We start from the raw sequence: 13,452 nt of genomic DNA, 5'->3' as shown, positions 1-13,452 counted from the left end.
TGCAAAGAGTACACAAAGGGGTTATATCACATGTGACGCCGTGTACACACTGATTGTGTGTGTGGGGTGAAGCAGGGTAAAGGGACCAGGGAAGACAGTGATGTGTCTGTGGGGTGAAGCAGGGTAAAAGGACCAGGGAAGACAGTGATGTGTCTGTGGGGTGAAGCAGGGTAAAGGGACCAGGGAAGACAGTGATGTGTCTGTGGGGTGAAGCAGGGTGAGGGGACCGGGGAAGACAGTGATGTGGGGTGAAGCAGGGTGAGGCAGGGTAAAGGGACCAGGGAAGACAGTGATGTGTCTGTGGGGTGAAGCAGGGTGAAGCAGGGTAAAGGGACCGGGGAAGATAGTGATGGTCCTGTGGGGTGAAGCAGGGTGAAGGGACCAGGGAAGACAGTGATGGGGTCCTGTAGGGTGAAGCAGGGTGAAGCAGGGTGAAGCAGGGTAAAGGGACCAGGGAAGACAGTGATGGTCCTGTGGGGTGAAGCAGGGTGAAGGGACCAGGGAAGACAGTGATGGGTCCTGTGGGGTGAAGCAGGGTGAAGGGACCAGGGAAGACACTGATTGTGTGTGTGGGGTGAAGCAGGGTGAAGGGACCAGGGAAGACAGTGATGTGTCTGTGGGGTGAAGCAGGGTAAAGGGACCAGGGAAGACAGTGATGGGTCCTGTGGGGTGAAGCAGGGTGAAGCAGAGTAAAGGGACCAGGGAAGACAGTGATGTGTCTGTGGGGTGAAGCAGGGTAAAGGGACCAGGGAAGACAGTGATGGGTCCTGTGGGGTGAAGCAGGGTGAAGGGACCAGGGAAGACAGTGATGTGTCTGTGGGGTGAAGCAGGGTAAAGGGACCAGGGAAGACAGTGATGTGTCCTGTGGGGTGAAGCAGGGTAAAAGGACCAGGGAAGACAGTGATGGGTCCTGTGGGGTGAAGCAGGGTGAAGCAGGGTAAAGGGACCAGGGAAGACACTGATTGTGTGTGTGGGGTGAAGCAGGGTAAAGGGACCAGGGAAGACAGTGATGGGTCCTGTGGGGTGAAGCAGGGTAAAGGGACCAGGGAAGACAGTGATGGGTCCTGTGGGGTGAAGCAGGGTGAAGCACGGTAAAGGGACCAGGGAAGACAGTAAAGACAGTGGGTGATGGTTCCTGCATTCCAAACACCACTCAGACTAAAACTCACAGCATGACCCTCTCTCACCTTGGCATCAAGGACAGATGCTGCTGGCTCCACTGGAGTGTGTGTGTGTGTGTGTGTGTGTGTGTGTGTGTGTGTGTGTGTGTGTGTGTGTGTGTGTGTGTGTGTGTGTGTGTGTGTGTGTGTGTGTGTGTGTGTGTGTGTGTGTGTGTGTGTGTGTGTGTGTGTGTGTGTTGTGTGTGTGGCGGCAGTTAAACTGGCTAGCTGTTATATAATTCCACCTGCTTTTACAGTGACTCTGTGTCAAATCACTTATTCTAGCCAAAGTGTTAGCTACTAGTTACAGTACTACCTCGCTCCTCTCCTCCACCTCTCCTCTCTTCCTCCTTTCCTCTCTTCCACCTCCTCCTCCACTTCTCCTCTCATTCTCCTTTCCTCTTTTCTTCTCTCCTCTCTTCCACATCCTTCTCCACATTACCTCCTCCTCCACCTCTCCTCTTCCACCTCTCCTCTTCCTCCTTTCCTCTCTTCCTACTCTCCTCTCTTCCACCTCTCTTCCTCCTCTCCTCTCTTCTTTTCCTCCTCTCCTCTCTTCCACCTCCTCCTCCACCTCTCTTCCTCCTCTCCTCTCTTCCACCTCCTTCTCCACATGACCTCCTCCTCCACCTCTCCATTCCTCTTTCTCCTTCTCCTATATCTCCCATCATCCCACCTACTCCTCACCACTGCTGCCAGCTCAAAGCAGATTGAAGAAATGTGTGTGACCAAAATAGAGCAGGAGTGGGTAAGGGAGTGTATGAGGAAGTGTGTGGAGACGTGATGCGTCAGAAGGCTTAGACAAGAAGTCAAGTCAATGTTACGTCCCAAATGACCCTTTATTGTGCACTCCTTTTGACCAAGAGGGAATAGGGTGTCATTTGGGACACATATTAAACAAATTAAACATATGAGATTCTTCTAAGTAGCCACCCTTTGCCTTGATGACAGCGTTGCACACTCTTGGCATTCTCTCAACCAGTTTCATCTGGAATGCCTCTCTAACTGTTTTGAAGGAGTTCCCACATATGCTGAGCACTTGTTGGGCTGCTTTTCCTTCACTCTGCGGTCCAACTCATCCCAAACCATCTCAATTCGGTTGAGGTCGGGTGGTTGTGGAGGCCAGGTCATCTGATGCAGCACTCCATCACTCGCCATCACTCGGTTTTTGCGACTGCACTTGAGGAAACGTTCAAAGTTCTTCATGTCTTAAAGTAATGATGGACTGTCGTTTCTCTTTGCTTACTTGAGCTGTTCTTTCCATGACATGGACTTGGTCTTTTACCAAATAAGGCTCTCTTCAGTATACCACCCCTACCTTGCCACAACACAACTGACTGGCTCAAACACATTAAAAAGTAAAGAAATTCCACAAATGAACTTTTAACAAATCACACCTGTTAATTGAAATTCATTCCAGGTGGCTATCTCATGAAGCTGGTTGAGAGAATGCCAAGAGTGTGCAAAGCTGTCATCAAGTCAAAAGGTGGCTACCAATGTGATGGAGGAAACACCGTCCAACTGGCAACCGTGTCAGCGTGCATACGCCCACGCCACCACAGAAGGCGCTAGCGCACGATGGTACAAGGACATCCCGGCAGACCGTCCCCTAACCTGGACGATGCTGGGCCAAACCCTCCCCTAACCCGGACGACGCTGGGCCAAACCCTCCCTAACCTGGGCCAAACCCTCCCTAACCTGGGCCAAACCCTCCCCTAACCCGGACGACGCTGGGCCAAACCCTCCCCTAACCCGGACGACGCTGGACCAAACCCTCCCCTAACCCGGACGACGCTGAGCCAAACCCTCCCCTAACCCGGACGACGCTGGGCCAAACCCTCCCCTAACCCGGACGACGCTGGGCCAAACCCTCCCCTAACTCGGACGACGCTGGGTCAAACCCTCCCCTAACCCGGACGACGCTGGGCCAAACCCTCCCCTAACCCGGACGACGCTGGGCCAAACCCTCCCCTAACCCGGACGACGCTGGGTCAAATGTGCGCCGCCTCTTGGAGCCGGTCGCGGCCGGCTGCGATACAGCCCGAGATCGAACCCGGATCTGTAGTGACACCTTAGACCCCTGCGCCACTCGGGAGGCCCCTTCCATAGTATGTTGATTAACCTGGTTGTGCATGTAACAAAATCTTCTGCTGGCACACCCTGCCTATATAATGGTGTTATCTCACCGGCATTTAGGCTAAGTAACGGAACACCATCCTTGACTTGAAGGTGTGTCTCAGTGTATATGCATGATGTCATAGCCACGCCTTCTATAAAATGATACTAGCCAATTTTTCCCCCTTGTAACCAGGTTGTCACATAGAGGTGGAAAGACATCTTCCACAAGGCAGGCCTTGTAGTCTACACTATACATGTACATCCTGTATATAAATATGTAACACACCAGTACTAGTCATTTACATCACTATGAAGTGGAGATTAATCCCAGCAGGCATTTCCAGAAAGAGACTGATCCTCTCACCAATTCTATTTTTAAACATTCTATCAATTCTATGTTTATTCATGTCATTGTTATTAAAAGACGTTCAGTCGAGGCCAGAGTGAATGACTGAATGGTTTCCATAGTGACTATACTGTAGATGGAGTGTTCACTTTGCACTAGTACTCTACTAATACTCTAGACTAGTGTAGCCTATAGGCTATGTTCTAAATTATAACCTGGCTGGTTCCAGGCCTGAATGCTGATTGGCTGACAGCCGTGGTATATCAGACCGTATACCACGGGTATGACAAAACATTTATTTTTACTGCTCTAATTACATTGGTAACCAGTTTATAATATCAATAAGGCACCTCGGGGGTTTGTGGTATATTTGTTTTATTTTATTTTTTATTTCACCTTTATTTCACCAGGTAGGCTAGTTGAGAACACCTTTATTTAACCAGGTAGGCTAGTTGAGAACACCTTTATTTAACCAGGTAGGCTAGTTGAGAACACCTTTATTTAACCAGGTAGGCTAGTTGAGAACACCTTTATTTAACCAGGTAGGCTAGTTGAGAACACCTTGAGAACACCTTTATTTAACCAGGTAGGCTAGTTGAGAACACCTTTATTTAACCAGGTAGGCTAGTTGAGAACACCTTTATTTAACCAGGTAGGCTAGTTGAGAACACCTTTATTTCACCAGGTAGGCTAGTTGAGAACACCTTTATTTTAGGCTTTGAGAACACCTTTATTTAACCAGGTAGGCTAGTTGAGAACACCTTTATTTAACCAGGTAGGCTAGTTGAGAACACCTTTATTTAACCAGGTAGGCTAGTTGAGAACACCTTTATTTAACCAGGTAGGCTAGTTGAGAACACCTTTATTTAACCAGGTAGGCTAGTTGAGAACACCTTTATTTAACCAGGTAGGCTAGTTGAGAACACCTTTATTTAACCAGGTAGGCTAGTTGAGAACACCTTTATTTAACCAGGTAGGCTAGTTGAGAACACCTTTATTTAACCAGGTAGGCTAGTTGAGAACACCTTTATTTCACCAGGTAGGCTAGTTGAGAACACCTTTATTTAACCAGGTAGGCTAGTTGAGAACACCTTTATTTAACCAGGTAGGCTAGTTGAGAACACCTTTATTTAACCAGGTAGGCTAGTTGAGAACACCTTTATTTAACCAGGTAGGCTAGTTGAGAACACCTTTATTTCACCAGGTAGGCTAGTTGAGAACACCTTTATTTAACCAGGTAGGCTAGTTGAGAACACCTTTATTTAACCAGGTAGGCTAGTTGAGAACACCTTTATTTCACCAGGTAGGCTAGTTGAGAACACCTTTATTTAACCAGGTAGGCTAGTTGAGAACAAGTTCTCATTTGCAACTGTGACCTGGCCAAGATAAAGCAAAGCAGTGTGAACAGACACACCGCGATGGGCAATGTACCACGGCTAAGGGCTGTGTCCAGGCACTCTGCAATGTGTTGTGCCGAAGAATAGCCCTTAGCCGTGGTATATTGGCCACATACCACAAACCCCCGAGGTGCCTTATTGCTTAAGTGGCTCCTTTGACCCCAACCCTGTTTTGAGGACCACCTTACACCAAGACAGATGTGAGAACACATGACCAGCTGTTATGTCTAGTCTAACTCTAAACTAACAGTTAACCAGCTGTTATGTCTAGTCTAACTCTAAATAACAGTTAACCAGCTGTTATGTCTTGTCTAAATCTAAAATAACAGTTAACCAGCTGTTATGTCTAGTCTAACTCTAAAATACCAGTTAACCAGCTGTTATGTCTAGTCTAACTCTAAAATACCAGTTAACCAGCTGTTATGTCTTATCTAAAATAACAGTTAACCAGCTGTTATGTCTAGTCTAACTCTAAAATACCAGTTAACCAGCTGTTATGTCTTGTCTAACTCTAAAATACCAGTTAACCAGCTGTTATGTCTTGTCTAACTCTAAAATACCAGTTAACCAGCTGTTATGTCTAGTCTAACTCTAAAATAACAGTTAACTAGCTGTTATGTCTTGTCTAAATCTAAAATAACAGTTAACCAGCTGTTATGTCTAGTCTAACTCTAAAATACCAGTTAACCAGCTGTTATGTCTTGTCTAACTCTAAAATACCAGTTAACCAGCTGTTATGTCTTGTCTAACTCTAAAATACCAGTTAACCAGCTGTTATGTCTAGTCTAACTCTAAAATACCAGTTAACCAGCTGTTATGTCTTGTCTAACTCTAAAATACCAGTTAACCAGCTGTTATGTCTAGTCTAACTCTAAATAACAGTTAACCAGCTGTTATGTCTAGTCTAACTCTAAAATACCAGTTAACCAGCTGTTATGTCTAGTCTAACTCTAAAATAACAGTTAACCAGCTGTTATGTCTAGTCTAACTCTAAAATACCAGTTAACCAGCTGTTATGTCTAGTCTAACTCTAAAATACCAGTTAACCAGCTGTTATGTCTTGTCTAACTCTAAAATACCAGTTAACCAGCTGTTATGTCTAGTCTAACTCTAAAATAACAGCAGTGTAATGATCCTAATAAACCTGCCATGCAAACTGTAGCTACTGTGAGACTAGAGCGTGTGTGTGTGTGTGTGTGTGTGTGTGTGTGTGTGTGTGTGTGTGTGTGTGTGTGTGTGTGTGTGTGTGTGTGTGTGTGTGTGTGTGTGTGTGTGTGTGTGTGTGTGTGTGTGTGTGTGTGTGTGTGTGTGTGTGTGTGTGTGTGTAGCAGCACACTAGAGCTAGAGAGAGATTCATTATTCATGCTGTGTCCTTTCTGTGACCAGGAATCTGTGTCTCATTGAGATGTCAACCTCTTTTACTAGAAAGACCTGCCTGCCTGTCTGCCCGCTGTAATCCAGTAGGCCTCCTGTCTGCTCGCTGTAACCCAGTAGGCCTCCTGTCTGCTCGCTGTAATCCAGTAGGCCTCCTGTCTGCCCACTGTAAAACCCAGTAGGCCTCCTGTCTGCCCGCTGTAATCCAGTAGGCCTCCTATCTGCTCGCTGTAATCCAGTAGGCCTCCTGTCTGCCCACTGTAAAACCCAGTAGGCCTCCTGTCTGCCCACTGTAACCCAGTAGGCCTCCTGTCTGCTCGCTGTAACCCAGTAGGCCTCCTGTCTGCCCGCTGTAACCCAGGTCTCCTGTCTGCCCGCTGTAATCCAGTAGGCCTCCTGTCTGCCTACTGTAATCCAGTAGGCCTCCTGTCTGCCTACTGTAATCCAGTAGGCCTCCTGTCTGCCCGCTGTAATTCAGTAGGTCTCCTGTCTGCCATCTGTAATCCAGTAGGCCTCCTGTCTGCCCGCTGTAATCCAGTAGGCCTCCTATCTGCTCGCTGTAATCCAGTAGGCCTCCTGTCTGCCCACTGTAAAACCCAGTAGGCCTCCTGTCTGCCCACTGTAACCCAGTAGGCCTCCTGTCTGCTCGCTGTAACCCAGTAGGCCTCCTGTCTGCCCGCTGTAACCCAGGTCTCCTGTCTGCCCGCTGTAATCCAGTAGGCCTCCTGTCTGCCTACTGTAATCCAGTAGGCCTCCTGTCTGCCTACTGTAATCCAGTAGGCCTCCTGTCTGCCCGCTGTAATTCAGTAGGTCTCCTGTCTGCCATCTGTAATCCAGTAGGCCTCCTGTCTGCCCGCTGTAATCCAGTAGGCCTCCTGTCTGCCATCTGTAACCCAGTTGGCCCCCTGTCTGTCCGCTGTAATCCAGTAGGTCTCCTGTCTGCCCGCTGTAATCCAGTAGGTCTCCTGTCTGCCCGCTGTTATCCAGTAGGCCTCCTGTCTGCCCGCTGTAATCCAGTAGGCCTCCTGTCTGCCCGCTGTTATCCAGTAGGCCTCCTGTCTGCCCACTGTAATCCAGTAGGTCCCCTGTCTGCCATCTGTAATCCAGTAGGTCTCCTGTCTGCTCGCTGTAATCCAGTAGGTCTCCTGTCTGCTGTAATCCAGTAGGTCTCCTGTCTGCTGTAATCCAGTAGGTTTCCTGTCTGCTGTAATCCAGTAGGTCTCCTGTCTGCTGTAATCCAGTAGGTCTTCTTCTGTATGTCATCTTGTAAATATTGTACTGAACTATCCAGAGCTTGTTTTAGCTCAATCCAAGATCACCATGTAACATATTTTTTATTTTATTTAACTAGGCAAGTCAGTTAAGAACAAATTCTTATTTACAATGACGGCCTACACCGGCCAAACCCGGACGATGCTGGGCCAATTGTGCACCGCCCTATGGGACTCTCAATCACGGGCCGGTTGTGATACAGCTTGGATTCGAACCAGGGTGTCTGTAGTGACGCTGTTAGCACTGAGATGCATTAGACCGCTGCTTTTTGGAGTGTGTCAAGATCATCATGTAACCAAGTGGTTTCCAACCGGGGGTACTAGGACTCTTGGGGGTACCAGGACTCTTGGGGGTACTAGGACTCTTGGGGGTACCAGGACTCTTGGGGGTACTAGGACTCTTGGGGGTACCAGGACTCTTGGGGGTACTAGGACTCTTGGGGGTACTAGGACTCTTAGGGGTACTATGACTCTTGGGGGTACTAGGACTCTTGGGGGTACCAGGACTCTTGGGGGTACCAGGACTCTTGGGGGTACCAGGACTCTTGGGGGTACTAGGACTCTTGGGGGTACCAGGATTCTTGGGGGTACCAGGACTCTTGGGGGTACTAGGACTCTTGGGGGTACTAGGACTCTTGGGGGTACCAGGACTCTTGGGGGTACCAGGACTCTTGGGGGTACTAGGACTCTTGGGGGTACTAGGACTCTTGGGGGTACCAGGACTCTTGACGGTACTAAGCCTTTCCACACAGGCTACTTGAGATGACTCGTGAGACGGTAGGCCTACTGGTAAAATGCACATGAGGGGGTACTCCAGGCAGAGCAGAATTCAGTTGGTGGAACAGTAACTGAAAAAGGTTGGGAACCACAGATGTAACCTTTCCAAGGCTTTTTGTTTTGGATCCTTGCAGGTGCAACCACACTTGAAGTGTGTCACTGTGGGGTGAAGCAGCATTTACCTGGTAATAATGCAGTATGAAGGGAGACTGAGAGGTAACTACTAGCATGGCCGCGGGAAGATGTTTTGCCATGGAGGGGGGGGGGGGATTTTTCTCCACTGTACTGGAGTAATAAAGGCCTGGTGCAATAATTTGGTGAAATTATAAAAATACAATTACTATTTAATAAATAGTGATTTACCAGGGGGTTCTACAACCCCCTCAGCACCCCTACTCCCTACGACTATAGGACCACAGGACCACCTTCCTCTTGTCTAGTGTGATCAAACAGCCTTTAGGGAAACAAAGTAGAGCTTGTTTTAAAGAATCACAAAGGAAAATAAGTCCTTATTGAGTCATTTATTTGCAATAACCAATTGACCACTCAAGTGAGTGTGTAAAATAAACTAAATGTCATCCTAGCAGTCAGCTCCACCAGCCGGAGACCACACCCATGTGAGACCACACCCATGTGAGACCACACCCATGTGAGACCACACCCATGTGAGAGACCACACCATGTGAGAGACCACACCCATGTGAGACCACACCCATGTGAGAGACCACACCCATGTGAGACCACACCCATGTGAGAGACCACACCCATGTGAGACCACACCCATGTGAGACCACACCCATGTGAGAGACCACACCCATGTGAGACCACACCCATGTGAGAGACCACACCCATGTGAGAGACCACATCCATGTGAGACCACACCCATGTGAGAGACCACATCCATGTGAGACCACACCCATGTGAGAGACCACATCCATGTGAGACCACACCCATGTGAGAGACCACACCCATGTGAGACCACACCCATGTGAGACCACACCCATGTGAGAGACCACACCCATGTGAGACCACACCCATGTGAGACCACACCCATGTGAGACCACACCCATGTGAGAGACCACACCCATGTGAGACCACACCCATGTGAGAGACCACACCCATGTGAGAGACCACACCCATGTGAGAGACCACACCCATGTGAGAGACCACATCCATGTGAGAGACCACACCCATGTGAGAGACCACATCCATGTGAGAGACCACATCCATGTGAGAGACCACACCCATGTGAGACCACACCCATGTGAGACCACACCCATGTGAGAGACCACACCCATGTGAGACCACACCCATGTGAGAGACCACACCCATGTGAGAGACCACACCCATGTGAGAGACCACATCCATGTGAGAGACCACACCCATGTGAGAGACCACATCCATGTGAGAGACCACATCCATGTGAGAGACCACATCCATGTGAGAGACCACACCCATGTGAGACCACATCCATGTGAGAGACCACATCCATGTGAGAGACCACACCCATGTCCACACCCATGTGAGAGACCACATCCATGTCCACAGACATGTGAGAGACCACATCCATGTCCACAGACATGTGAGAGACCACATCCATGTCCACAGACATGTGAGAGACCACACCCATGTGAGAGACCACACCCATGTGAGAGACCACACCCATGTGAGAGACCACACCCATGTCCACACCCATGTGAGAGACCACATCCATGTCCACAGACATGTGAGAGACCACATCCATGTCCACAGACATGTGAGAGACCACACCCATGTGAGAGACCACACCCATGTGAGAGACCACACCCATGTGAGAGACCACATCCATGTGAGAGACCACACCCATGTGAGAGACCACACCCATGTGAGAGACCACACCCATGTGAGAGACCACACCCATGTCCACAGACATGTGAGAGACCACATCCATGTGAGAGACCACACCCATGTGAGAGACCACATCCATGTGAGAGACCACATCCATGTGAGAGACCACACCCATGTGAGAGACCACATCCATGTCCACAGACATGTGAGAGACCACATCCATGTGAGAGACCACATCCATGTGAGAGACCACACCCATGTCCACAGACATGTGAGAGACCACACCCATGTGAGAGACCACACCCATGTGAGAGACCACACCCATGTCCACAGACATGTGAGAGACCACATCCATGTCCACAGACATGTGAGAGACCACATCCATGTGAGAGACCACACCCATGTGAGAGACCACACCCATGTGAGAGACCACATCCATGTCCACAGACATGTGAGAGACCACATCCATGTGAGAGACCACACCCATGTGAGAGACCACATCCATGTGAGAGACCACACCCATGTCCACAGACATGTGAGAGACCACATCCATGTCCACAGACATGTGAGAGACCACATCCATGTGAGAGACCACACCCATGTGAGAGACCACACCCATGTGAGAGACCACATCCATGTCCACAGACATGTGAGAGACCACATCCATGTGAGAGACCACATCCATGTGAGAGACCACATCCATGTGAGAGACCACACCCATGTGAGAGACCACATCCATGTGAGAGACCACACCCTCAAAATGTGTTCAAGTAAGAATGATGTTATATCAGTGGGATACATTGATGTACTATCCTACTTCATAAAACACACACACACACACACACACACACACACACACACACACACACACACACACACACACACACACACACACACACACACACACACACACACACACACACGTGTGAAGACGCTGTCACAAGTTTGAAGAAATGTTTGAATGACTCACTTGGAATCTCAATAATTGATAATAGAAGGTTTCATTTTCCCCATAAATGTGAAATATGAAGTGTGCATCATTCATGGTTCTTGCATTAATAAAATAGCTAATATTTAACCCCAATACATGCTGTCATACACTGTATTATAAATACATGCTGACAGACACTGTATTATAAATAAATGCTGTCATACACTGTACATGCTGTCATACACTGTATTATAAATACATGCTGTCGTACACTGTACTATAAATACATGTATTATAAATAAATGCTGTCATACACTGTACATGCTGTCATACACTGTATTATAAATACATGCTGTCGTACACTGTACTATAAATACATGCTGTCATACACTGTATTATAAATACATGCTGTCATACTGTATTATAAATACATGCTTTCATACACTGTATTATAAATACTTGCTGTCAGACACTGTATTATAAATACATGCTGTCATACACTGTGCATGCTGTCATACACTGTATTATAAATACATGCTGTCATACACTGTACATGCTGGCATACACTGTATTATAAATACATGCTGTCATACACTGTATTATAAATACATGCTGTCATACACTGTATTATAAATACATGCAGTCATACACTGTTTATAAATACATGCTGTCATACACTTCATTATAAATACATGCTGTCATACACTGTACATGCTGTCATACACTGTATTATAAATACATGCTGTCATACACTGTACATGCTGGCATACACTGTATTATAAATACATGCTGTCATACACTGTATTATAAATTCATGTTGTCAGATACTGTATTATAAATAGCCCACAGCAATGTAAAAGTAGTTCTATATTGTAGCTCAAACACTTTATGTGAATTGATATATGATCCTTATAATTCACATAAAGTGTGTGTGTGTGTGTATAAACCTCCACAATCCACACACTCATTGATATATGATCCTTATATACACACACACAAACGACAGAGAATACCCGAACGTGCCTAGGCACATCACACTCTTCCAGGTCGAGGTGAACGAAAAGAAAGGCAGAGAAAAGCAAGATGCGTTTTGGATCTCACGCTCGAGCTGTATTTTGTCACGCACGCACGCGCGCCCACACACACACACACATTACACGCACAAAACCTGCAGTCACATTTCTGTCCAAAAATCTGCACCCGCCCCCGATTCCTCGCACACATTTCACGACTACAATCATATGTTTTATCAACGGTATAAACAGTGCATATAAATGTAATGCATTTATTTGTGTGATTATAACAGTGACACATCCGTTCTTCATTCATTGCCCAGAGAGAGACTACTCTCGTGATTGAGTACCAATTGGAAATGTTGACCGCTGCTCAGCTCAGCACCTTTTTATAAGGCCGTCTGCAAACAATGAACGGCCCATCTCGGGTTGACAACACCAAACATAGGCAAATATACCGCGCGCACAATTGCACTAAATTGCAGAAACAATCAGAGTGAAATCAGCCTTGCTATCACACCAAGGTGATATTTACCCTCTGTGTGTGTGAAGGAATGCTCGACGGACGCAGTGACTGTGGCGAGAAGAAGACAGGGAGATATTCTATGATATAAAACCGTTAACGCACACAGATAATAAATAATGATAGGAAATAATTAAATAAAACGTTGAAAAACAAGCTGCATGACGAATTATCCTCCAAAACCTCCATTATCGAAGGAATTCGGGACAATCATGTCGATATGCCGGTTAGAGGGCCATAAACACCCCGGATCCTGTCCCCCCGAACACCTGCTGGGTTTGGCTAGCTTAGCTTTAGATAACACCACCACATCTGCTGGCTGCTACTGCTTTACTCTGCCTCTGTGTGGTGAACACTACCCAAGCAGCCTGTCTCTGCCTCCTTTCCACTGCGTCCTCTGTACACTGCTTGTTAGGCACGCCAGCACATTGTCGCAGGCAGCACACAGGCAGTAGCCGAATCTACCATACTGGATTCATTCTGTAGATGCATTGCCCACTTACTTTCGTAGCTGCTCCCTCATCTCTTGCCGTTTTAATCGCAGATCCGAGTGTTATTTAGAAAAGCCCCAAACACGGCGGATTCCGAACAGTGATGGCAATCCTCGAACCGTCCTCTGTGGGAGAAAACGTCCGATCGAGCCGTGTTCCGTTCCGCAAGCAGTTCACAGAGGCTGGCTTCTCCGCTGTGCTGGCCAGACTAGGCGGAGCTATGA

At 47.6% G+C, this 13,452-nt stretch overlaps 2 protein-coding genes across 7 annotated transcripts in view; both read right to left on the bottom strand.

Annotated features, from left to right (window-relative positions):
• The window catches only part of dmd (dystrophin), a 92,133-nt gene that overhangs the window by 32,380 nt on the left and 46,301 nt on the right, over positions 1–13,452 (bottom strand). Inside the window, exon 1 of one of the 6 annotated variants that reach the window (XM_046335799.1) lies at positions 13,241–13,452. This exon is cut by the window's right edge and continues 3 nt beyond it. The exons of the other annotated variants lie outside the window; for them this stretch is intronic. Coding sequence (XP_046191755.1) covers positions 13,241–13,260 — 20 coding nt within the window. The 5' untranslated portion in view covers positions 13,261–13,452. The remainder of the gene's footprint in view (positions 1–13,240) is intronic. 6 annotated transcript variants of the gene reach the window in all.
• Positions 7,808–9,146, bottom strand: LOC124020558 (neurofilament heavy polypeptide-like). Its single transcript, XM_046335801.1, has one exon. It carries the CDS (start codon positions 8,466–8,468, stop codon positions 7,905–7,907), a length of 564 nt encoding a protein of 187 aa, XP_046191757.1. The 5' UTR covers positions 8,469–9,146; the 3' UTR covers positions 7,808–7,904.

The sequence above is a fragment of the Oncorhynchus gorbuscha genome, unplaced genomic scaffold (genome assembly GCF_021184085.1).
Source record: "Oncorhynchus gorbuscha isolate QuinsamMale2020 ecotype Even-year unplaced genomic scaffold, OgorEven_v1.0 Un_scaffold_855, whole genome shotgun sequence".
Lineage (NCBI taxonomy): Eukaryota > Metazoa > Chordata > Actinopteri > Salmoniformes > Salmonidae > Oncorhynchus > Oncorhynchus gorbuscha.
This window is presented reverse-complemented; position numbering and strand designations above follow the sequence as displayed.